Source organism: Falco cherrug, chromosome 13, assembly GCF_023634085.1.
Source record: "Falco cherrug isolate bFalChe1 chromosome 13, bFalChe1.pri, whole genome shotgun sequence".
NCBI classification, from domain to species: Eukaryota; Metazoa; Chordata; class Aves; order Falconiformes; family Falconidae; genus Falco; species Falco cherrug.
Genome location: NC_073709.1, coordinates 27,478,282 through 27,503,654, shown reverse-complemented (window position 1 = coordinate 27,503,654; position 25,373 = coordinate 27,478,282). Strand labels below are relative to the sequence as shown.

General features: G+C 37.2%; 1 protein-coding gene across 7 annotated transcripts in view; it reads left to right on the top strand.

Annotated features, from left to right (window-relative positions):
* The window catches only part of EPRS1 (glutamyl-prolyl-tRNA synthetase 1), a 39,266-nt gene extending 18,033 nt beyond the window's left edge, over positions 1-21,233 (top strand). For 2 of the 7 annotated variants that reach the window (XM_055725735.1, XM_055725733.1), the window contains 22 exons: positions 1,293-1,403; positions 3,021-3,157; positions 3,874-4,081; positions 4,517-4,629; positions 5,228-5,345; positions 5,467-5,838; positions 6,679-6,909; positions 7,681-7,929; positions 8,744-8,974; positions 9,304-9,569; positions 10,796-10,847; positions 11,651-11,860; positions 12,015-12,087; positions 12,871-12,950; positions 13,282-13,383; positions 14,008-14,163; positions 14,287-14,484; positions 14,843-15,016; positions 16,190-16,350; positions 17,355-17,433; positions 20,529-20,593; positions 20,863-21,233. In XM_055725735.1, the coding sequence (XP_055581710.1) occupies positions 1,293-1,403; positions 3,021-3,157; positions 3,874-4,081; positions 4,517-4,629; positions 5,228-5,345; positions 5,467-5,838; positions 6,679-6,909; positions 7,681-7,929; positions 8,744-8,974; positions 9,304-9,569; positions 10,796-10,847; positions 11,651-11,860; positions 12,015-12,087; positions 12,871-12,950; positions 13,282-13,383; positions 14,008-14,163; positions 14,287-14,484; positions 14,843-15,016; positions 16,190-16,350; positions 17,355-17,433; positions 20,529-20,593; positions 20,863-21,013 (3,537 nt within the window). In that variant the 3' untranslated portion in view covers positions 21,014-21,233. The remainder of the gene's footprint in view (positions 1-1,292; positions 1,404-3,020; positions 3,158-3,873; positions 4,082-4,516; positions 4,630-5,227; positions 5,346-5,466; positions 5,839-6,678; positions 6,910-7,680; positions 7,930-8,743; positions 8,975-9,303; positions 9,570-10,795; positions 10,848-11,650; positions 11,861-12,014; positions 12,088-12,870; positions 12,951-13,281; positions 13,384-14,007; positions 14,164-14,286; positions 14,485-14,842; positions 15,017-16,189; positions 16,351-17,354; positions 17,434-20,528; positions 20,594-20,862) is intronic. The other 5 variants (XM_055725737.1, XM_055725736.1, XM_055725738.1 and 2 more) reach the window with 3 other exon arrangements.
* Positions 21,234-25,373: the final 4,140 nt, after the last annotated feature.

Genomic DNA, 25,373 nt, shown 5'->3' with positions numbered 1-25,373 from the left:
TGCAATATGAACAAAACCAAATGGTTGCGTGCAGGTAGTTCCGAGCTCAAAGACTTCATCAGTGTGAGAGCTCTTACTTTATATGTTATCCTGTAATTACGTTACTGACTTTTTAGCACCTGTTGTCTGAGTAAGGATTGTGAGTTCTAATGAGTGAAATAAAGAGCCTGGTAATAACATTGTAAAATTCAGTCATTTAGTTATCAAAATTATGATATTAAATCACACAATACACCTATATTTTGAGATAGATACACAAGTCCTTTTTTTAAAGTGTATCTAACACTTAGGAGTCTGATTTCAGTGACTACAAACTTAAAAATGTAACTTCTTACAAGTATATCATCGTATCACCTTACTTGCTAATGCCATGTAATTAGATGCTAAATTTCTAAAATTGCTGTGTAGTTTTTCACTTGAGCAGGAATAAACTAAGGAGAGAAAAAAAGTAACTTTATATTAATAAAAGCAGGTGTTTTCCTTTGTTAGTTTCCAGTTAAACTGGTAGATCTCTGGTATTCCTTTTCGACCTAGACAACTGGCTTACTTGAATTATGTTTTTAAGTGCTTCTGAACAGTTTGACAAACCAGTGTTTCAGGTATGAAAATGCTGTGAAAAATTAGGTCAGCTGAGTTTGAAAGTGGGCAATAAAAATAAAGGAAGACATTTTAGTGATAGCTTTTTCTTGCCAAACTCATGTCGTAGAAATCCTGATGAAGTCAGTGTTATGATGTTGCCTTATTATAGTATCTAATGCGTCTGTATTAAAATGCCAGATTTAATTGGTGCTTCCTCTGTAGCCAGGCCTGTCCCTGATGCTGCTGGAGTACTGACCTGGAAAATTAGTATGGGATCAGGTCTTGTGCTTCTGGAAAAAGAACAAACTGCACTGATAAATTATTGCTTTAAATACAGCTACCTAGAGAGAAAGTGGTCCAGATGTAATAGCTAGCCTATGTGCATAGTATAACTATGTCAAAGTACATTTTGCTGTCTTTCCTATGAGGCATTAGCTTGTAATTTTGGTTACTTCTGGTATCAGTAGTGCCCAGTCCATAGTTTTTACTCAAAATATTTCAGTAAAGATGGGAAATTGTGAAGTATTACCACTGTTTTCTCCCTTTTGTCTTCTATAGCTTTGGATTAGAGTAACATTAAAGCAAACATAAAAAAATGCAGTAACATAAAGAATACCAGTTAATATTCCATTTTGGTGGTGGTTGTTTTATACAACATCTTATTTCTCTGTCAATGTCATATATTCATGATCCACCTCATTTGTTTTCTGTAGGTTATAGACCCAGTAGCACCTCGGTACACTGCTTTACTGAAAGATGCAGTGGTCCCAGTAAATATTCCTGAAGCTCAAGAGGAGATGAGAGAAGTGGCTAAGCATCCAAAGGTTCTTGCTTTACTCTCTTGATATTCTTGTATTGCAGATCAGTAAGGTTGGAAGTATCTTGGCTTGGAGCAGTCAGCATGGAGAGTCCTGCTTTTAACTTGCTCAGACAGCATGAGATAAAACCAAGGTGTATTTTTTTTTCACAGAATTGTCAAAAACTGGGCAACTACTGAACATGTTTGTTCTGCAGGAGGATGTAGGAAACTGCTTTTGTAAATAATATATAGAGTGCATATAGACAGTGCATTGAAAGGCCTCTGTGGGAGTTTTCAGAGGAGTGTGGAGTTGTGCTCAGACTGTTTTTATTATTGCTTAATACTAATTTGCACAGAGTAGTTTAAATATAAAATTTTATTCAAGCTTTATGGGTATAACACAGTAGATACTGTTTATCCATGAGAGTGAAGAATGCAAGAGACTTTTTAAAATAGTTAATAACATTAGACTTAATGTGAAGTGACATACTAACCTGTTAATTGCACCAGTCTGGATTTTTTAATGTCACTTTTAAATTTGGATAGCAGATAGTTATCAAAAGTTTGAACTTCCTAATTTAATACTGCTAGTATCCAGTAAACGGAATAATATCCCCGAGAAAGGGGAGTGCATTACTGATAAAATTCTCTTTTGGCACTACTGCTAGGAAGGATGCTTTCCTTTGAGTGTGGCATCTCAAATTGTACTTAAGCTTCACTGAAAGCATCCCTTAGATATCACACTTATACTGAGGAACAAGTGAATATTGCTGAGGTTTTGCTTAATTTCTTTGTTATTATTTTGTCACTCTGAGTGTTCCTGTAGCCGTTTCTTGTAACTGAGAGGTGGGCATCTATTTTGCCCTCTCCTCTGTGGCAGATAAACAAGGAAACAGTTTTAGAGAGTTTAGAGCAAGTGAGAATTGTGACTCTTATTTTAAGAGTCAAAAAGTCTGAAGTTTGGGGAGATGCAAGCCAATATACTGAAACACTGATATTAAAAATGCTGCCTCTAGTATATAATGAAATAAATACTGACCAGAGGAAACCAATTTCAAACTCCTGATCAGTTGAAAAAGTCTGAACTCCCAGCTGTCTGACTTTAAAAAAAAAAAAAAAAAAGTTGTATCTCCATTGCTCAGATGTTTTAAAGCTGAGTGTTTTTAGTGTTATAAGTGACATATTTCCAGTTTCTGTCTTTAAAAATCTATGCAGCTGACAGAAGCTTCACATTTGTTTCCATATTAACTATATAAAAAGAAAGAATGAGAGTTACAAAGTTATTTTTGAAGGGAATTTGCATAGCAGAATGGAAACTTGAGAAAAACTTACATAGTTTTTACCTGTAAGATCTTTAAGATGTATGGACCTTAAGGAGATGGGATATGCTATGGGTTGTGTTGGAGCTAGTATTTGATAGAAGAATTTTCTTTAGCGTACTGTCAGAGGAACGCGTGCAACACTTGTGAACAGGAAACCTGAGAGAGTTGTGGAAGAATACTGCAGCTTTGCATTACTGTTATTGTCTGTCTTCTATCTTCATCTGTCTTCTATCATAAAGCAGTGTTTTGCCTCTACATTAACTTTAGTCAGCTTCATATAATAACAGTCACTCCTTTGAAATTAAAATCATTATTCACAGAACGCCGATGTTGGGTTGAAACCTGTGTGGTATGGCTCCAGAGTCCTGATCGAGGGCGCAGATGCAGAGACCCTAACAGAAGGAGAGGTGGTTACATTCATAAACTGGGGCAATATTATCATCACCAAATTGGACAGGTAACCCGTTTACTAGGAGCTGAAATTAATTTTTGCTTTTCAGCTTTTCGTTGATTTAAGATGTAGGTTGTAACAGTAAAATATTAATGCTTGTCCATATAGGTCCATTCTGTGATTCTTTATATAGATATCCACTTTGAAATATGCCACAAAACTGCATTTTAGCATAGAATGTATTTTACTATATTTTCAGGTCTGAAATTACCAGTCAGTCCTTGTAGTGCATGGCCCTCTCATCCAGCATTCTCCATGTTTCTATGGTCTTATTTCCACTGTGAAACAGCTTTTTCAGACAAAAAAAAACCCACCTGGAATTTTAACCAGTTTCACCCTGTAATGCATACTGGTTTTGCATTCTAAAAACCTGATCCTATCACAGTTTCTGTTGCAGAACTGTTGAGGTGGGGAAGGGGAGACCATTCATAATGTCTTTGAAATAGATGGGTTGAATCAGTGGTGGAATGGGGTGAGCTGGGACAGAGAACATAAATATGTAGAGAATTTTCCCCCATGATTTTTACTGTCTCTTGATATTTAAGATACCAAAATTAAAGAACTTCAACAGGAGTGAATACATACAGTCTTTCATTTCCAACATCTCTCAACCTTCAAGACTGAACTCTAAACATTTGTTTTTCAGTGAATCTATTGATGGTCTGTAGTTCCAAATGAGAACTAATCATTTAGGCTTTACTCTTATTTCTGTTTTCCTGTAGAAATTCAAGTGGAAAAATTGTGTCTATCAATGGCAAGTTGAACTTGGAGAATAAGGACTTCAAAAAAACGACTAAGATCACTTGGTTAGCAGAAACTCCACGTGCACCACTCATCCCAACTGTCTGTGTTAATTATGAGCATCTGATCACTAAGCCAGTTCTAGGTAAAGATGAAGATTTCAAGCAATACATCAACCAAAATAGTAAGGTAAGTTATCTTTTTGTCTCCTCTATTCCATAAAGGTTAATGTTTAGAGGGGTGTTTTGCCATCACTATTTCCAGTTACTCTTTTTGATCTAAAGATTTAATTTCTCAGACAAGTAAATCCTGTGCTGTTGTATCTCGTTTCCATGTTTCCTTTTAACCTCTCATAATTTTAAAATTAAAATTTGACTCATGGTTTTTTTCTCAGACATTACCTGTTTTTTACACATCTAGGACCAATAATCTGAGTTTTGGTTTTGATACATTCTTACGATATGGCATCTTCTTGCTAGTACTTGTTCTGCTGCCCCTGGAATTAACTAACATTTCAACACTTCCAAAATCAAAAAATCACCAGTATCTTTCTACAGCTCTACTGTATTTCTTACTATTTCTTTGCTCTGTTAGATTTGGATTGCTTTCTTTTAATACTTGCAGCAAGAAGAACTGATGTTGGGTGATCCTTGCCTTAGAGAGTTAAAAAAAGGGGACATCATACAACTTCAGAGAAGAGGATTCTTTATTTGTGATCAGCCCTATGAGCCAGTGAGGTAAGCTACCTAAGAATGGCCTGAGCAGACTTCACAGAGTTTGCTTTAGCTTGCTATGTTCTGATGTTTTCATACATGTGTTGGCAAGAGTAACGTTGCCTGCAAATATTTTGCCCTTTACCGTGATCTTTCTGTGGAATATTTCTGTGGACTGGCATGGCTTTTAGTTTGTACGTTCCTACCTCTTCAGACTGTCTAAGCCAAGTAAGTACATGGCACCCCAGCTAACCCACTCAGTGAAGAGATCATGCTTTCCTTGTGATTCTAAGTATATAAATTAAGAAACCATGTTACAAAATAAAACAGACATTTCCCCAATTGGTGTGCACATACTATTTAATTGTAACAGTTCTTTAGCAAGCTACCAAACATCTAAATTACGCTGCATTTTGGCATAATATTGTAACATAAAGAAAACTTGTGCATAACAGGATTCTATGCAGATCCACAATTGTGTAAATCTGGGTAACTACAGTTGTGTACAAACGTAAACTTGCAGTTGTGTGAGAGCACCTTGTAGAAAGATTTGTTTCAAAAAACATTTCGTATGCATCTTATGTTTCCTTTATCGTTGTATTTTCTATAAACCATTTTATAGTCCTTACAGCTGTAAAGATGCCCCATGCATTTTGATTTACATCCCTGATGGACACACTAAGGAAATGCCAACATCTGGGTCAAAAGAGAAGACCAAAGCTGAAAGTGCAAAGAAAGAGGTAAACTTGTGTTTTAGAAAAGTGACATAAAATGTATTACTGTACATCTGTTACTGTACAAGATTATTATGCTGAATACTTGGCTCTTTTTTTTTTTTTTTTTTTTCTTCTCATTGTTAAGGCTGGTTCAGCTGTAAAAGGAAAATCTACTCCACTTGTTGGTGATACCTCTACTCCAACCTGTACTTCATCTGAAGGTCACCTGGTTATGTACAACAGGGTGTCTGCACAGGGTGATACAGTTCGTGACTTGAAAGCTAAGAAGGCACCAAAGGAAGATATTGATAAAGCTGTGAAACAATTGCTGGCCTTGAAAGCAGAATATAAAGAGAAGACGGGCCAGGAGTATAAGCCTGGAAATCCTCCAGTATCTGTAACTGAACAGTCTTCAAAGCTTGAGACCTCTGGTACTCTGAACAGTAAAGCTCTGTATGATAAAGTAGCAGAGCAAGGAGAAGTGGTCCGAAAACTGAAAGCTGAGAAAGCACCTAAGGTGGCTGATTAATATTTTTTTGTTTGGGTTTGCATAGCCCTTTGTCCTCTCTTTCTGTAGATGAATGGGTGCTTATGGATCCATGTTTCTCTAGTGATCATCATTTGGACTGGGCTCTGTCCTGTCAAGACTTGTGTTTTCCGATACTTCTCTTTTAGCTAGATGTGTTTGCCAAAATTTGTGTCAATATTCATAAAGATGCAAGTAAATTCCTATATTTCTTAGATTGCTGTTCTGAAATGTGGACAGAATTCACCCCACAGCATAAGCTGATTAAGTATTCACATATGGTCCTTGGGGTTAAAATGTCCTGCAGTATTTATGTATTTTTTTTATTTATTTAACTCAAGATGGTCAAATTATGTGACTTCATAGGATTGACTTGTTGCTATTTAGACCTTAAAAACAAAACAAACCCCAGAAACCAGAAAGGAAAAAAGAAACTAAAGGTCCAAATAGAAAACATAGCTACTAGTACCTGTGTTCTTTCCATCCTTTCTAATGCAGAACAAGAAAAGATGTGAAATAACACTCTTTGCTTGGTGGTTAAATACTGTTCATAGTAGTGTCTTGGTGGCACTGTAAAATCTAAATAAATGGGAAGGTCTGAACTAATTTATAGGGTTATTAGGGTTGTATATCCCTTAACAGGAATTACTTTGTTAAAAGTAGGAAACTAATAGAGAAAACTTCTCTGAACAACTCTATTAAATAGTTAAGAAAATGAAATAGGTGCACATAAACTGCAGGTCTTTTCATGAAAGTATTTAAGATGCACTTCAGTCTTACATATCTATATCTTTGTTCCTCCCTCTTTCTTCCCCTTTCTTTCTTTTTCAGGATGAGATAGGTGCTGCTGTGGAAGTCCTTTTATCCCTAAAGGCAGAATATAAACAACAGACAGGCCAGGAGTACAAACCTGGAAGCCCACCTGTGGTCTCTGTCCCTCCTCAGTCTTCTCCTGTTTCTACTCTTCCATCCCCATGTCCAGTAGACAGCAAATCTCTGTACAACAGAGTAGCTGAACAAGGCGAAGCGGTCCGCAAACTTAAATCGGAGAAAGCTTCAAAGGTGTATTAATAGTGAATACTTCTGAGTGGAACAATGTTTTCAGTTTAGACTAAAACCTCATTACAGGTTTTGTGAAGCTTGGGGAACAAAATATAAGCAAGTACTTTCAAATTTCCTAAAGCGCTTTCCCAAATTCTCTTCAGCTGGTATGACTGACTTAATGAGTTCCGTAATAGTGTATGGAGAGCCCGGAAAATAAACAAACTAGTCCTTTTTGTAGTGATATAAGATAAGTGAAGTAGAATATAAGCAATAACTTGAAAAAAGGGCTGGAACTTGAAAGCTAGAATGGCAATAATAAATTTGGTAGTAATTTGACAGTGGCCAGGGAACCATTCTTTATTCTCTTTTTTGTTTATTAATTCATATAAATTAATTCATATTATGTATATTTATATACATATAAAATAAATTCATATGTATTAATGGGAGAGTATTTGCTTCCATTCTCCAGTGTACAAAGTCATGGACTGCTGTATCTGGAGGGTGCTAAGCTGCCTGAATGGGAAGCTTTCATGGCACAGAGGTCAGCCCTTGCATATACTGCCTGATTCAGTCCTTTTGATGTGCAACTTGTCAGTATTCTGGCTACCAGGTTTTACTACAGAACTCAATAATGACAACTTACACTAACAAGTTAGCTCTAAAAGTTTTATTGTAACAGCAAAATTAGTGCAATTCCAGTAAAGGTTATGTTATCTTACCTATTGTGTTGCATCTCTCTTATTTCTATCTTTATCTGCAACTGTTGTTTTTCCTTTCTTGCTTCAGGAACAAATAGATGAGGCTGTGAAAATTCTTTTAAATCTAAAAGCAGAATATAAAGAAAAGACAGGTCAAGAGTACAAGCCTGGAAACCCACCTTCAGCTCCTTCTTGTATACCTTCTACTACTCTTCCATCTTCTGTATGCTGCAGTAACTTGGCACACTGTAACTTAGTGGATGGCAAAGCACTGTATGATAATGTAGCTGAACAAGGGGAAGTGGTACGCAGACTCAAAGCAGAGAAAGCTTCCAAGGTATAATAGTCAATAGAGTAAGCAATTGTAACTCCTGCCACTTTTTGCCACTGGGGGGAAATCTGTCACCAAATAATGATCAAACTCCCTTATGTTTGGGTCATAGCTTAGCCATCAAACTTGCATGGTCTGGTAACACCACACAAGACTATTCTGATGCTGGATACTTTCTTGACTCAGAGGTGTGAATTCTAAATTCAGCTGGTGTAGAAAGTCAAACTTAACTTCTCACATCTAAATTAATAGACACATGCATGGCAGACGTTAATCCTGCAGAAGTTTTTAATGTATTTTACTTTTTCTTGCTGTATTTGGGACGGGTGAAGATAGAAGTATGTAGTGTCCTGCAACAATAGTAAGACTTCAAAACTTGACAAATCCAGTGATAGTTGTGGAAAAGAACACAAGACAAACCTATATGTTTTCAGGAGCTGCTGGGGGTTTTTTTTGCTTATATTTTACCTTGCAGAATTGGTTTTGGTGTTGGATTAGGTTTTTTTCTGTGTGTGTTTGGTTTGGTTTTTTTTTAAAAGGCTGTTTTCTGAAACAGTTTCTTGTATTTTTCAGTACAGATTCTGTTGCAGTTTTTAACAGGCTATAGCTGGCCAGGTGGGCTAAGCAAACGTTCCGGTACAATGTGCCAGCTCTCATATTCCTGTTGCTTGGAGAAGAGCTGTTACTTGAGTCCTTGCCTAATTATGAAGCACTGTTTATTGCTAGATGGAAATTTTATTTTCTTAGCCTGAAAATCAATGCTGCTTGTCAGTTCTCTCTAATTCTTATCAGTACATCTTGCTATTTGTCCTCCATATAGGATGAAATAGATGAAGCAGTAAAACTCCTTCTTTCTCTAAAAGCTGACTACAAGGAAAAGACTGGGCAGGACTACAAGCCAGGACATCCACCAGTAGCTCAAGCCGCTTTGCCTCAGGCATTGGACACAGTACCCAGTGGTCCAGACACACCTGAAGCTAAAGCTCTGTTTAGCAAAGTAGCTCTTCAAGGAGATGAAGTTAGGAAACTGAAAGCAGAAAAAGCAGAAAAGGTAAAAATGTACTGTAATCTAAAAATCTATTTTAAAATCAGTGTGATTATGGGAATTAGAAATACACATTTGGAATAGGCAGCATTTGAATTCTGCGATCTGAAATATACTTTTAAAATTATTCCTGTCAGATACAGTCCTTAAAATGGTAATGCATTTAAGTTAAGCATTGGTTTTTGCAGATTTTTTTCCCCAATGCTGTATGGATGCCCACAATGCCATACATAGATCTATTTTATTTCTTTGATAAGAGCCATTTTATTCCTGTGATTTCTGTATAAATTTCTCCTTTTTTTTTTTTTTTTTTTTTTTTTTTTAAATTCTTCAAGGAAAAGATAGATGCAGCTGTTAAGGAACTTCTTCAGTTGAAGGCCCAGTATAAGTCTGTTGCAGGAGTTGATTATAAACCAGTTTCGGCTAGTGGCACTGATGACAAAGACAAGAAGAAGAAAGAGAAAGACAACAAGTCTGAAAAACAGAGTAAGCAACCAAAGCAAAATGATGGCCCCAAAAAAGAACCTTTGCAAGGACAGCGTGGCAATGAGCTGTCCTCAGATGGATCAGGAGAGGGTCAAGGCCCTAAGAAACAAACCAGGTAAAGATACAGCCTTTAAGCTATTCTCTAGAAACCTTAACTGTTTACTTCTATTCAGATTTAGAGTTGTGTAGGCTTCTCATTTCACTTGAAAGTGCGGACATGTGCAAAATAACTGTATTCGTATTTAGGATCAAAGCTTATTTAGTGTCAGCTGTACCTTGGCATCCTACTAAGGAAAATCCTGCCTAGCCTGTAGGAAGAATATAAAGCAGTGTGCACACCTAGTAACTGTGGGTATTGTTATTGTCATTGAGAACTTGGTATGCTTCTGCAAATGTGCTGCTGTATCTTGCTCAGTATAAACCCTGGAGGAAAAAAACACCCTTACGCTTATTTCATTGTACCAAGGTTTCCAAAATACTAACTGCAAGTACCATGAGAAGTACGTAGCCCAGCCCAGAGCAAGGTACTGCTGCTGTTAATGGTGGAAGCAGTGATGATTGCTGTGCATTCCCTCACTAGCTACTACCCTGAATTTTAGAAGTCTTTGCACAGCATGTCTTATGCAGCACTATTTATTTCATCTTTCAGATACGCAAATTACATGCTAAGAGACAGAGATGTGGTTATTTTGTATAGAAATTATGCCTGAAAAATGTATTTTTCACCCTTAAAATTTCTCTGTAGAGATGTAAAAACTTTACTTTTGTCTACTGTCATTTGAGTCTGGTGAGTTTAGCCTTCTTTAGAATCATGTAGTTTTACTGGTTATCTTTATTTTGATGGTAGGGTCAGTTTTCTGTCTAGAACAGTGTGACTGATGCTCACATGAGTACTGAATTCAAGTTGCATATGTTTCCTGAAATTGTAGCCACTGGCTAGGTAAGAAATTTTTAAAACAAAGAGTAGAACAGCTTACACCCAGGTCTGGTTAATCTTAGATTCTTACTGGAGGTGCTTGAGATTCTTAATGCATCATTATGGTGAGAATTACAAGGGTTCAAGCAGTAGAAAAGGAACTGAGCTCTTTTTATGAAATCTTGTTAGCCAAGGTAAGGAAATACTAGCAATTTGTAATAGGCAATATGTACTAAACTTTCAGGAGGAAAAAAAAAAGGAAAAATTAGCTTTATGAAGTAAGATTAAAATATTCTGTTCCATGGCCCATTTTTTCTCCACCCCAACCTGACCCTCCCTCCAAAAAAAAAAAAAAAAAAAAGCGAGGGTAAATTTCACTGCTAAATACTGTACAGCACAAATGTGGTTCTTTTCTAATACTGTAGGCTGGGTCTAGAAGCTAAAAAAGAAGAAAATCTTGCAGACTGGTTCTCCCAGGTAAGTGCACATCAGTTTGAATTAAAATACTTGCTTTTTTCTGTTTCCTGCATTTCTATCATGGTCTTACGTAGAAGTGCCTGGATTGAAGGTCTGACTAACTTCAGGAAGCTGTAAAAAGGATGAGTGTCAACCATTCCACCCCTCCCTCCTTATATATATATATATCTCTCGATACATATATATATATGATTTTCTTAATTCACATACGAACTCTTTCATTAAGAGTACAAAACTTCAGTGAAGTAAGAGTATTTCACAGGCTTGGGAGTTTGATTTCACCTCAGGATGGTGTATAACAACAGTCAGAATCTGTTGATACTGAATGAATTTGCTGGCTCATAAGGCTCAAAACAACCAGAGTAGGGATGATTAGTTTAGATTAGCCTACTTACGAAAGATTGTAAAGAGATATTAGTGGTGTACATTGCCTCTTGCTGGTATAATTTTAATTATACCCTAAGAAATAAAAATCTTTTCTGACATGAGCTAGAGACATTTGTTACAGAAGTGCAGTTTGTTGGTTCCTGTAAATTAGCTACTGTCTCTTATTTGGATTCTTGAAATTCAGTTTTAGTTAAGTGTGTTTACATTATTTAGATCTATTATTAAACTTAATGTTCCTGCATAACTTTTTCTAATTACAAGAAACAGAAGCAATATCAAAGCATATCTTTGCTAACTTTTTGGGCACAAAGTTGTAAATAGGAGACTTTGCTTGAATTGCATGCCGCACAGATGAATTACTAAATGTTCTTTGTGTATAAAATTGAAACTTTAGTATCTAAATAATCTTTTGAAAGGTGATCACAAAATCAGAGATGATTGAATACTATGATGTGAGTGGCTGTTATGTTCTTCGTCCTTGGGCTTATGCTATTTGGGAAGCTATCAAGAACTTCTTCGACGCAGAGATCAAGAAACTTGGAGTGGAAAACTGTTACTTCCCCATGTTCGTGTCCCAGGCTGCCCTGGAGAAGGAGAAGACTCACATTGCTGACTTTGCTCCCGAGGTACACTTAAAAACTTTGTTCTAATCTGAGTACAAGAGAACCCAACAACTTAGTCTGTGGTTGAGTATGATAGTAAAGGTTTTTTTCAAACTTACTTTGTTTGATTTTTTTTTTTTTTTTTTTTTCCCTCTCTTCCCTCACCCCCTTCCTTCAGGTTGCGTGGGTCACAAGATCTGGGAAAACAGAACTGGCTGAACCAATTGCTATACGTCCCACAAGTGAAACAGGTAGACTTCTTTTCATGCAGTTTGGCTGTAAATAACACAGTTAGAGGTATAATGTAGCTGATAGACAAGTTTCCATTTTAAAAAGCGGAAACCTGTTTTTTAGAACGTTTTCTATAACTCCTTACCAAAATTTCCTAAATTTGCTGCTGCTTATAGCAAATGTCACAGCATGTATGTTCCCTTAAATGGACTTTTCTAGGAAATGTACACTCTAGGAATTTTTCCCTTAGTATCCTGAAGAATGATTTGATTTGACTGAACAACATTTGTTGTTCTATATTGTTCATAGGAAAATTTCTTCATCTCATAATTCACTTTAGTTTTGCGTGTACTTTGACCATGGCTGTGAAACTAGCTTTTACTAAAATTTCCTCAGAGTAATTTAAATAAACAATTTAAGACCTAAGGCTGGATGAGTTTTTAATTGAACCAGGTATGTTATAGCATCCTGAAATCTCTAGGTCAGTGAATTTCTATTTTGAACCTAGATGTATTTACATGCTCAAAGTCAGTGACTCAAACGTAGTGTCATTGGATGTTAAGCTTTGGATTGTACTTTGGCTAGCAAGCAAGCAGTTTTGCAGAGAAACAGGATGACATGAAAGTATTCTTTTCAGTGAAAATAGTATGTGTTAAGATAAAAAATGCTTTGTAAAGAGAATTAAACATAAAAGCATAGTTTTTACAGCAGAGAATTACATACAGCTTGTATGTAGCAGAAAGAAAGGTTTGGCATAAACTGGCTGTATTGTGCAGAGACCCAAAGCTGCTTTCTTTTTCCAGTCATGTATCCTGTCTATGCAAAGTGGGTGCAGTCACACAGGGATCTTCCTATCAAGCTTAATCAGTGGTGCAATGTTGTGGTATGTCTGTACATGATTTCTGAATAACTGTTGTATCTTAAGTGCAGTGTAGGACAATTATTGTATGTGGACGTGGCATGACGATACTGATCACAGCACGTATTTCATGGCAAAAGTGTGAATGTGGTTTGTGTGATTTGTTTTTCTCACTTTCTAGTAAAACGTGCTTTATCAATGTACATTTATATTGTTTAAGTAGAAATCTGTGAATAGTTGACTTTTTGTCTTTGTTGAGAATTTTCTAATACTTATTTATAAACATTATATTTAACAATAATTTGGCACTTCAGCATTAATCATGGTGTTCAATTATTTTATTCCTCCCCTCCAGCGTTGGGAGTTCAAACATCCCCAGCCTTTTCTTCGCACTCGTGAGTTCCTTTGGCAAGAGGGTCACACAGCATTTGCAACATATGAAGAAGCAGCAGAGGAGGTAAAAAGCAAATGTGCTGGTGCTTTTACTTTCACAAAATTACTTTACTCCATAGCAACACAAATCTTTTTACTAGGACCTCATGGAAATCTGTCTCCTTTTCTTTGGGAGTCCTTATGAAAAATGTCAAGTGTACTAGAGCTCACTGTTTTCTTAGATGTAGCCTGTGTCTGAGGCTTTAGTCTCTTCAAACAATATGGGGAGTCTGAAGAGTGCGATATATAAAGAATGCTTTTCCTAAAAATTATTTTCGTTAAAAATCTATATAATGTGTTCACATGTTAACTGCTAGAAATTTTAACACTTCCTTTGCCTGAAATACGGATGTTTCGTTGACTGTCATGGCATATCAAACTTTTAGCTGGAAACCAGAAGTTAATGTAACCATTGGGCTGGCATTTCTGCAGTGACTGTTCTTGTTTTCTGTTGTGGTTTATAGTTGTTGCTATTTGACACAGAACATAACAGCCAAAGTTTAAAGCAATTGAAAAAAATCTTATTTTTCAATCACAATCTTGAGAAAGCGTTAAATTTTTAAGTTTGTAGACTGGTACATAAAAGTATTTCATGATTTAGCAAATGCAAAATACTGAGTAATTCTTAAAGACAATATGTTCATCATAGGTAATGCAGATACTTGATCTGTATGCTCAAGTGTATGAAGATCTCCTAGCAATACCTGTTGTGAAAGGAAGGAAGACAGAGAAGGAGAAATTCGCAGGGGGTGATTATACTACTACTGTAGAGGCATTTATATCTGCCAGTGGAAGAGCAATCCAGGTGATTATCTATTAGAAGCTTATTTTTTTTTTTCAGTAAGTACAGTAAGATGAAAGTCTTAAACTGATGCTTGATAGACTTAACTTTCCGTTGAGTAGAATTTTCTGTGTGCATCTGTTTCAGGGAGCAACATCACATCATCTAGGGCAGAATTTCTCAAAGATGTTTGAAATTGTATTTGAAGATCCCAAGAAACCAGGAGAAAAACAGTTTGCTTATCAGAATTCCTGGGGCATTACAACTCGAACTATTGGTGTAATGACAATGATTCATGGAGATAACATGGGATTGGTGCTCCCACCTCGAGTAGCCTGTGTTCAGGTGTGTAAAAATTCCTTAAACTACAATTTTGTTTCCTTTCCTGTTGTGGAATTCATGAGCATTTCATGTTGGACACCTGGAAGACTTAACATAGTATAGGAGCTGTTGAATTGCAGAGCTTGCTGTATGTAGTCAATACAAATTATTAGGGTATTGTGGTGGACAAGCTCCCTTTAATAGTCCATCCATTTCAAGTAATTTTATCTGTACCATTTGGATGAAAAGGGAAATGTATCCTTCACTTCTGAGAAATTGAAAGAAATTACTGTGATATAGGGCCACAACATTGTTTTAAAGTTTTTTATAACTATGAGATAACTTTTTTATAACATAAAGTACATGTCATGTTATATTGCAGGTTGTAATTATTCCCTGTGGTATCACAAATTCCCTTTCTGAAGAGGACAAAGAGGCTTTATTGAAGAAATGCAATGAATATCGTAATAGGCTGCTTGGTGTTAATATCCGTGTACGGGCTGATTTAAGAGACAACTATTCACCTGGTTGGAAGTTCAACCACTGGGAACTTAAGGTACTTCTGTTTTCAGGAGGCGTTTTGAAGCTTGTAGGTGGGGGGTATATATGAGGCGTGTTAAGCATGCCTTGTATTCTGAAGACAAATACTTCTCTAAGTGAAGAGTTTCTGCCTGATAATCAGTGGTCACTTTCATTAATAAATGAAGAAAAGATGTTTTGAGACTTGTTCTCTTCGCTAGGATTTACATGTCATTAGTGATTTTTGAACTTGCAAGTCTCCACTTCGTATAACTAGAAAATGAAATTAATAGAGCAAATTACGTGCATGTTTAAAAATGTCTGCTAATACTCAAGTGTCTCCAGGGTCACAACAGTGCTGCACACAGTGGAACAGCAAAGATAAACCTGTATGACATCAAACCAAAACCACCCACCAAAATGCATTCACACCCACTGTCTTCATTTCCAATGAAAAAATGTGTACAGCTTGGGACATGTGTTAGCAGGATGTAGAGAAAATAAGTTAAACTCAGTGGACTCCTAACTTATTAGTTAAATGGAAACTCTTTTGTTTGATGTTATATGGGAGATGAGAAATTACATAGTTTTTACCACCGAAGTTTATGAATCATAAAAGCTTTACATAAAGCAGCTGTCTGTTTGTAGTCTAATATTCTATGTTGATATCAGGGCTATATTTAACAGAACTTTTGCTATCTGCTGTTCATGCCATTGGAAGTGTTCTGTAAAAACAGAATTAAAAGGTATTATTGGATGAACTAAAACATTAAAATGACTATAGAAGTCTTAATCATTCTTTAAAATTCAAAAAAAATCTTCAAAATCTTCAAAAAACTGGATTTGCACTATTGGGGATACGCATCTTAGTGTAATTTTAGTTGTGGTTTAACTGTCTTAGTATTAATTGCATGTTGGCACAGATGCAGCATCCAAGCTAGTGAATCAAGGTTGGAGCAAGGTATAATGCACAAGTGAAGAGAGTGTGGATGGAAAAGACAGAAATGCATAAAAGCAGTGGACTATATTCTGATACTTTTCCAAAGAAACTTAAATGTGTAGAGTGATTCCATATTAAGATGGGGCTTTAGAACAAAAAAAGAAAGAGAGGTGGGGAGAGAGAGAGAAAAAAAAACCCAACCAACCCAAAGACTTCTGAGAATGACTTACTCATTGTACCTTCTATAACTCCTAATGTTTTTTAATGAAGGGTGTTCCAGTCAGGGTTGAAGTGGGACCACGAGACATGAAGAGCCAACAGTTTGTAGCTGTTAGAAGAGACACAGGACAGAAGCTGACCTTTTCTGAACATGAAGCAGAAGATAGACTGAAGCAGGTTTTGGAGGAGATCCATGCTAACCTTTACAACAGGTAAATTGAGAAGTACAGTAAACAGCTGTGCTAATCGCAGATGCACTTCACCTGTCAGAAGAATTTCTCCCATTGTTGCTTCATTTGTGGAGAAAGACGAGTTAGGCCCATCTTTGTGACATTTCATTTTTGTGCCTCTGAAACTTGTTCATGTATAGTGATAGAAGTTTCCTGTTGTGCTACATAAAAAGAATATTAAAGGTTTGAAATTATTTTTTAAAATACTTATTTTAATTCATGTGAAGTGTTAATAAACAAATGCACCATAAATAGTTAATGGGATAATAGTGCACAGGATTCGTTCCTGAAAGATGCTTTTGGTAGGGGATTTGGAAAGACACAAAGCTGTCCAAGAAACTTCAGTAGTTGAAGTTCTGTGTTCAGAGGTATATTTTAGACCCTATATCCTGTTGACTTTCATAGGATTGCTTTCTTATAAGCAATCAAATGCATTTGGAACTGTTATTAGCACTTATTGCATGTGCCAAAATCCCTTGTGTGTCTGTCATTGCAAATTGTTGTTTGTAAGTACACTAAGAACAGCCTGCTGATCCAGCACCAACAGCAGATTGAGTTTTTCTGCTTTCTTCTGTGGTGATAGAAGTTGCTTACAAGCAGAATATTTTTACCTGGTGTCGTAGTTTTTAACCTAGTTAAAAAGCATTTTGCTATTTAGTTTTAGAACATGATTAAAAAAGAAAAATCTGCATCTATAGTACTTACTGTTTCTATCTATAGCTGGTTGGCGTTGAACTGACATGCACAACAGTGTGAATTAACACAGTGAAATGTTCAGCAGCCCGGAGAACACCCCATTGGCAATTAATCAAGATTTTGTCTTTGAAGGTGGAAATGATAGAAAGACATAACCTGATTCAAATGAATATGTATCTTCTCTTGTAACTTTTTGTTTTGACTGACTCTGCAAACTTAGTTCATTTGGCCAGTAAGGTTAAGTGCATAAATCTGCCCTGACTGAATTTTTGGTTGTTTTGTTTTCTTAGAGCTTCTGAGGACCTAAAAAGTCATATGGTGGTGGCCAATACTATGGAGGACTTTCAAAAAGAGCTTGATTCAGGAAAGGTAAGGAACTTTACTTCATTCTATCCCAGGAAGTGCCTTCGCGTATTTTCTGTCCCTTATAGATAATCAGGGGCTAGAAATTTCAAAGCTTTTATATGAATACTGTTGTGGTTTTTATGGAACTTCCCCTCACAAGCAGATGAAGCCTCTCCTATAGAGTTGCACACAAAAATAATCAGCTTTCCCAAAATTTATGATACACATAGCTTTCTTCTTTTGCTAAAATACTGTATTTACTAAATAAAACAGTGTTTCAAGTTACCACCACTCAAAGTGTAGTCCTATGCCAGCAGTGACAGGGTGTCTTGCAGTGACTTACAATGCTACAGTTTGGTAATTTGTATTTAGAGTGTTACATTTTTATCAGAAGGCGCTTTTCAGAGAGATTAATGTAAATACTCAGATTAAGATAAACTTACTGTCATTATCATAATGGTAACAGTGAAAAACACTTGTCAAATCTCATAATAGGGTTCAAGTAGGAGTTTAAAGTACATGCTATTTACGTCATAGAGTTTTACTTTTATGACCCAAGTAGAAGCCATTGGGTTCATTAATAATTACTGCAAGTCTGAAACCTTGGATTGATAGTAAGAATAGCTCATAATGTGGATGATTGAGCTCTACTGATCTAGAGATCTGTGAAAAATGTAAAGTTCTGACAAAGTATTTGTACTCTAGGTGAGAGATTAAAGTCTTCAGTAGAGAACTGAGCTGCGGCTTCTTTTTCAGAGGTCCACTGCAGAAGTTCTTAACCTTGAAATTCTGTCACAAACCTCAGCTTGTGAAATTGTACATGTATTAAGATTAATGTGTTCAAGTAGTAGGTTCTCTGGGATCAATCATTAAGGCTATGTTTTATAAAAAGAGATCAGCGTTTTTTGTGTATCAATTAGATCTACTCTGAAAACGTCAAAATTTCTGATGGAAAATGCACAAATACCAAGAATTCATAGTACTTTTGTGAACTTGCACTTCTGTTGCACTTAAATTCAATTTATAAGAAGATTTACAGAAATAATTATGAAGCGAGGAGGGACTGATTTAGCATGCTTATGAAGCTGAGGATGTAGAATTTTCAGATATTCTGTGCGCAGGTGCTCTAATAGTAGTACTACCTTTTTTTCCTCTGCATAACTAAATACAGGTGTGAAATATTCTGCTTCCAAAGAGCTTTGGGCTCTTTCTGCTGACCGCACCATTTCCTTGGTGCGAGTGTGTCTACAGCATCTGGTAGTCGATTTTAAAACCCAAAAATCTTTACTCTTGGCTTAACAAATAACTGTGCTCTGCATAGACGTTCAGCTGGTACTACTGCTCTCATGTGTTGTGATTTCAAGATGGCCCGTCATGTACCTTTCACTTCTGAATTAAACAAGCACACTGAAACTATTTTTGACTGTCTTCAAGACAAAGAAACAGTTAAGGAAGAAATAAGCTCTTAAAAAAATCTTAAAAATTACAGTAAACTTGTACGTAAAAAATAAACTGAAATGAAGAATCAAGCTCATTCCAAGGGCAGCAGGAATGGAATGTGAAGCTAATTCTGTATTTGTGCATGCACATAAATTGTTGTTCTTTAATTTTGATGAAATACTGCAGAAACCCCTTTCTTCTCCTGCCATAGAGGTTCCAGATGATACCCTCTGCCTGTGGAGAGGGTAAAATGCCTGGTCTTCAATGTCCAACATTCACCATTGTGTACAACTAGATTTTGGTACTTATATAACATAGTTTATTATAATCAGCATCTCTGAATTGAAAAAAAATTACATACATCATTTTATGACTGTTTCACTCTCTACTTACATATGTCGTGTGGACAAAATTTAATAGCATATGTATTCTGTAATTTCTTGAAATTACGGTGTTAGCGCTGACTGCTATTTAAGAAGAAAATTTGTAAGCTTAATTCCTGTTGCTGCTCTCCCCTTACTATAATTGCAATGTAGACTGTTAGCTCTTTAAAAATGCTGACTGCTTCTGTGTTCTTTTAAGTTGCTTGCAAAGCTTAGTTGAAACTTTAAGAATAATTGCATAGATATTTTTTAAAAAATCATCTACCTACAGTTTAATGCAAGAAAAGTGTAGTAGGCTGGTAATAGTTCCTTTTTTCAGTTGCAAGAAAGTGAAGCTATAAAATGAAGTCTAGTGAAGGTGTCTTCCAGTTCAAGGCAAATTGAGAATTTTGCACTAAGAACGCAATTTTGGTGAAAGCAAGCCACAGATGAGCAAACCTTATTCACAGTTTGGATAGAATTAAAATGCCTGAAGGCTTAATTTAGTAGCTGTTGTTGCCCTTAGCTGTTAGCATTACATAAGTGTTCATATGTGTGTAAGGGGTGTTTTTTTAACAGTAATCCTACTTTTTAGTAGTAAACAGAATTTTCACTGTGAAAGCCCTATAAAATGAAAAAAATCAGTGAAATAGACTATGAGACTTGGGAAAAGAGATTTGCTACAACAATTAAGAGTAGTACTGATAAGAGTGTATGGGATTATTATTTCATCTTTCTCAGTTTTCTTCAGTTAAGCTAACGAAAGGAAAGAGCAGGAAAATAGTCACCACTTCACCCTGCCCCCAAGAAAAATGTGCTGTTGATGATTGTTTTCTTAAAATATGTATGTTCTTGTCTTACTCAGAAAATATGAAAATTCATAGTAATGGAATTAAAAATGAAACTTCATCATGAAAGCACTGTCTTGCAGTATGTAAGCAAGCATTTGTTCTGCAGTCTGAAAGTATTAAACTTTTCCAGGAGAAAACAGTGATTATAGTTTGCACAGAAGGAAGATATATTGGGTTAAAAAAAAATAAATTATAAAACCAGTACCCCGACTTGATTTAAATGCTGCTGTGGGTTGGTGTAGGTTTTTCCATGCTGCACTGTGGAGGGATGACTATGCTTATCTATTTCTCTGACAAGAAAGAACTACTAAAATTTAATTGTGGCAATTGGAACTTTTCCGGTTTTGACTGTATGTGAGATGTTAGGGTTTAGTAATCTTCCATAGGCAAGGATGACTTTTTTTGTTTTTCCAGACGTATAACTGTTGTTCTCTTCTTCCCCTTCCCCCCGTCCCCCATCCTTCAGATTGTACAAATCCCTTTCTGTGGGGAAATTGAGTGCGAGGACTGGATCAAGAAGACCACTGCCAGGTAAAATATAACTGAACTGGAGAGTATCACCAAAGTCAAAATCAAAATGTTTTGAATATAAAACGGGGATGTAAGATGCCTCTGGGTAAACACTGATGTACAGTCCTCACCCTTGACTCTTGCTGTCCTGCATAATTCAGTGTATTTACTCTCTTACTTGGGAAACTTTCAGACTGCTTAGTGTGCTTTTGAGGTTTATGTGTAATACGCTTTATTGCATCTTTATTTTTAAATGAAAGTATCTATTTATGAGTATGCTTTTATTTCAGGGATCAAGATCTTGAGCCTGGCGCCCCCTCCATGGGAGCAAAAAGCCTCTGCATACCTTTTCAGCCTCTCCGTGAACTACAGTGTGGGGCAAGATGTGTCTGCGGCAAAAACCCTGCCAAGTTTTACACCCTATTTGGTCGTAGTTACTAAATTACTAGTGAAAGCACCTTCTCCTTTATCTGTGAATTGAACTTTTTTTAATAAGACTGAAATAACCCCCAAACTTAATCAGTTTTGCGACTTTTTAAATGATTTAAAAAACAAAGCCATTAAACCATAAACCTGCCCCAGTTGTCAGTCTTAGGCTAGCAGTAATTCACAGACTTTTCTGTAAACATCTCTAATAATAAACATGTATTGTGAGCTGTAATGTGCTTTGGTGTTTTTTTCTGTGTGGCTCAATGGGGAGCATAGGTATCCTTTGCTCGTCTTTTCTCCGTTGTGATGCATGTGTACATTGAGAAAATGCCTGAAAGACTGGAGAGAATGCCATGAACACTGTACAGTACAGTTTAGTGTGCCCACATCAACTTTATAGATAAAACATCTGCTTTTAATTTTGCCTTCAAATTTTTCAGTTTTCGGTACAGACTTGCTGCTGACTTGTAGGCGTGGTAAACGCTACCCTTTTTGAAAACTCCCCCTGGAGTCAGGCGTTTTGAGGAATATTTTCACCCACTTGTAAACAAATTTGAAAGCTCTCTTGCTTTAAATGCCACATTGTTTGCAAGATGCGCGTGAATGGCATTCCTTGCAGGTATTTAGCAAAGCCCTGTTTCTCTTACCTTATAAACTGGCATTTATACTTGTCTGTCAGTGATACTGCAATGAGCAATGCAAAGGCAATCCAAAGACAGGTATTTTCAGTGCTAAAGGTTTTAGGCTGTGGTTATATATGTGGTTATAGGCATGTTTCATAAAACCCTTTCGCTTCTCCTGCACTTAATATGTGTTGCTTCAGCAGAGAATGCTGGATGCTGCAGTTAGGAAATCATTTTAAAAATAAAATTACTTCCACTTTCCAATAAAATTACTCACGCTCTGATTGAATTAAAAAAATAATAATTAGATAGCCCTGCCTGGCACAAAATAACTTTTGGATGACACATGCTTAATTTGTTACATTTTTCTCCTGTCTGTTTGAAGGCTGTCTACTTAAATCCCTTTCCCTGAAAACAGTTACGTGAAAACTGGGCAATTAAAAAGCTGGACCAGTAAGAACCTCCCCAGACTCTTCCTGGGACAATACTCCATGGCTGCCTGTTTCCAAAACCCTATTTTTATGTAGCATCAATAGTCTAAAAGTCTTTTAAGTATACAGGCAACTTACAATGCTATTCCCAGATCTTCACACTTCTCTGCTTTTCAAAAGCATGCAGAATGTTTGCTTTTGCCCAGATTCCTGTGGTCAGCCTTCCTAATCAAAATTCTCATTATTAAATCTGAATCAGTGGCATGTCCATTTTAGGATCATGCACCTTGGGGTAATACCCTGATTCTTCACAGAAAAGTGTGAAAATTATTAAACACTTCAGCTTGCTGGGAGTGCTTGAGCACTTGGAAATTCTCTGTAATATTCCTTTCCTGATGGTTAGTCCTGAAGGGTTTGCTTCAGTTGCATCTTAAAATCGTCTGCCTTGCATTCACCTGTATAGGTATTTTGTATAGTAGGTATTTATTAGGTATAAAGACGGTCGCGGAGGTAGTAATGAGCAAAGGATTTGGGGAATGATATGTCAGTGCATGCAGTCATCTTTTGTTTTCAGTTGACAATACCAGAAGAGTTGCCCTAAGGTCTTTCTACCCTGGTATGCTGTCTCTAACGCTGACTGGAATTACACTTTGAGAAAGAGAGTAAGTAGTAATATTGGAGTGATGTTTTTCCAGCCTCCAATGCTGGGTAGCTAAGACAAGTCTTGAGAGGAATTGCCTGCTGCAGCGTTCTCATGCTGGGGGCGAGGGGAGGCAGCAACCAGCAGTTTCAGTGTCCTCAGGCATAAGACAGGAGCATGCCGAGATTTTTTTGATGGAGCAAAACATTATTAAGAATAGATGAGCACTTTCAACTCCCATCAAAACGCTCTACAACACCGGTGTTTTAAAAATGAGATGTGGAAGCAGTTAATAACGTGGAGCAAAGGGAAGGCAAGACAAAGTCAGTCGCCAGCACTGCTGCAACTTTATCAGTTTGAACAAACAGCAACCTCTCAACCAGTTGACTGGACCAAATTCATGAGCAAACATGTTGACAACACTGTTCTTAGAAATGAGTTGCTCTCAACTTACAAAAGGGTTTGTTTGAAGCCAGGGATTTCACAGGTCAGCCCTTCCCCCCCCCCGCCCCTCTCTCTCCCCGCCACCCCCCCCCCCCCTTTCCCCCAGCATGTTTCTTCCTGATCATAGGTGGGCTTGAAGTGTCTGGAATGTGGACGAGTCGGCAGCAGATCTCTCTGAGGTGATCTTCTGCAGGGAGGCTGACGGCTGCCTGGGAGAGGCACTTCCATCTGAGGTGTCCTTTCACCAGAAGTGCCATCCGAGCTATCAGCAAAGCCTTATAGAAACATCCATCCTCTTAACTGTACTGGGGTGAAGGCTTTCAGACTCTCAGTAGATTGTGTCTGTTAGAAAATAAGTATATGAATCAGAATAATGCACTACAGTTGATAAATGATAGGACTTTGTGTTTATGAGAACTGTAAATCTCTCGGTGTTCCTCGGTTCTTATATATGGATAAAACTGGGTTAAACAGCATAGTAAGGTGGGAGGTAGGGGATCTCCCTTAACATGGTGCTTCTCCTCATTGACAAAATAGAGCACACTTGGGCGTTTTAGCCGTGCTGCAAAGGGAGTGCTTCATTTAGCTTGAGCTCTTGTTTTGGCAGTCAAAACCTTGCGTAAGGCAGGACATTTGAGAGCTCTGAAGTTTGGCCTCGGTCTGTTCCCATTGAAAGATGAATAACTCTTGAAAAAAATTTTCTCATTTTGGATGCTGTGTTGTTCAGGTAACAAAGTAAGCAGTTGAAAAGGAAGGAAACACCATAGAAAAATAGCTGGAATAGAAGTAGTAACACAGGTGGGAGACGATGGAGAAGAGCAAGTACCAGTTTGAATGTTGTAATTAGTTCTACTAATTCACCCTACCAGGGTTAGTGGTGGTCTTGAAATAGCGGCGGGGGGAACCCTCCGGAGTTGCAGCTGCAGTGTGTAGGTAGACAAATAAGTAAATTGCATCTGTTGGCAAGCAAGGCTTCCAACGAACTGGACTTTAAACGTAAATATTTTGGCTATTGAAATCCTGTGAGCAAAAAAATAAGAATTGGGGGTGGGTGTTTGAGTTTTTAAGTTAATTCACTTTGGGAAGCCTAAGGCCAGCAGGGACGGTTGGTCAGCTCAGGTTATCAATGTTACTATCTTATCTCTCGGTGGCTGTACTGCATGTAATTTCCTTCCATTTTTTCTTGTAACTAACCGTGTATATATGTGCGCAGGTGGGCATTTCAAACAAAAACTGGATCGTAAACTTTTCAAGGAAGGCACCTGGTCTTATCATCCATATTGCCTAGTGTGCTACGAGCAGCTAGATTTCCTTGGCAGCGGTTTGTGAGTGTGCCTAAATTAGGTGTACACCGAGGAGGAGCTTAACAGATGCTACAGTAAGTGACCAAAAAAAAGTTCACTGCTTCAGATTCTTACTCTGTTCCGGAAATGACACCAGGTACAAGCCAGGACCTCTGAAGCTCTTATTGCCCCCTTAGCTTCTGGTTGTGCTTTCCCCAAATCTGGCTCTTTCTTGCAAGTGTATGAGGATTACTTTGGGATTATGAGATAGACAGGGCTTTCTAAATGGGAAATAAATAATGTGCTTGGGGTTTGTTGTGAAGACTCAGCCTCCATGTCTACTGCCTGCATGTTTAGAAAGTGGCCTCCAACTCTGCTCCATTTCCACGGGCAACGTTAAAAAGCGCCACAAGTACAAGCAGTGGAGAACTCCAGGTTGCTAAAATGGAAGATCAGTTGTCTTTGAAACTTGCTCGGTGGACAACGAGTTCAATGACACAGGCAGTTCACGTTTACCATGTTCTTAAAAATAATGACCACCCATTGTGTCTTCATCTGCAGGCAGGTCGTAGTATTTTCTCAGTACTAAAGTTACTGGTAACAGAAATGGTTGAAATAGACCTTAGAGGGGAGTTTTATGCAAAAGAAAAGCCTCAAACTGCTTAAAAATTCGAGCTGCCTTCTTTGGCTCTCCTGCCTGGGCCTAATTCATTTTTTTAGGACAGTGACATTAGGCAGGGTAGCAAGTGCTGGTGCTCCCAGCAGTGTCCCTTGGTTTATTTTGGGGTTTGTAGTAATAAAAAAAAAAAAAAAAAGCTTTCTGAGGGTGGAACCCTTACAGGACTGGAGCCTTCAGGCTGCCTTCATATGACAAATCTAGCTAAGCTGCCCTTTAAACTGATTTATTGCTTTACTGCTTCCTATAAAAGTGGCTCCTGCATGTGAGCAGCC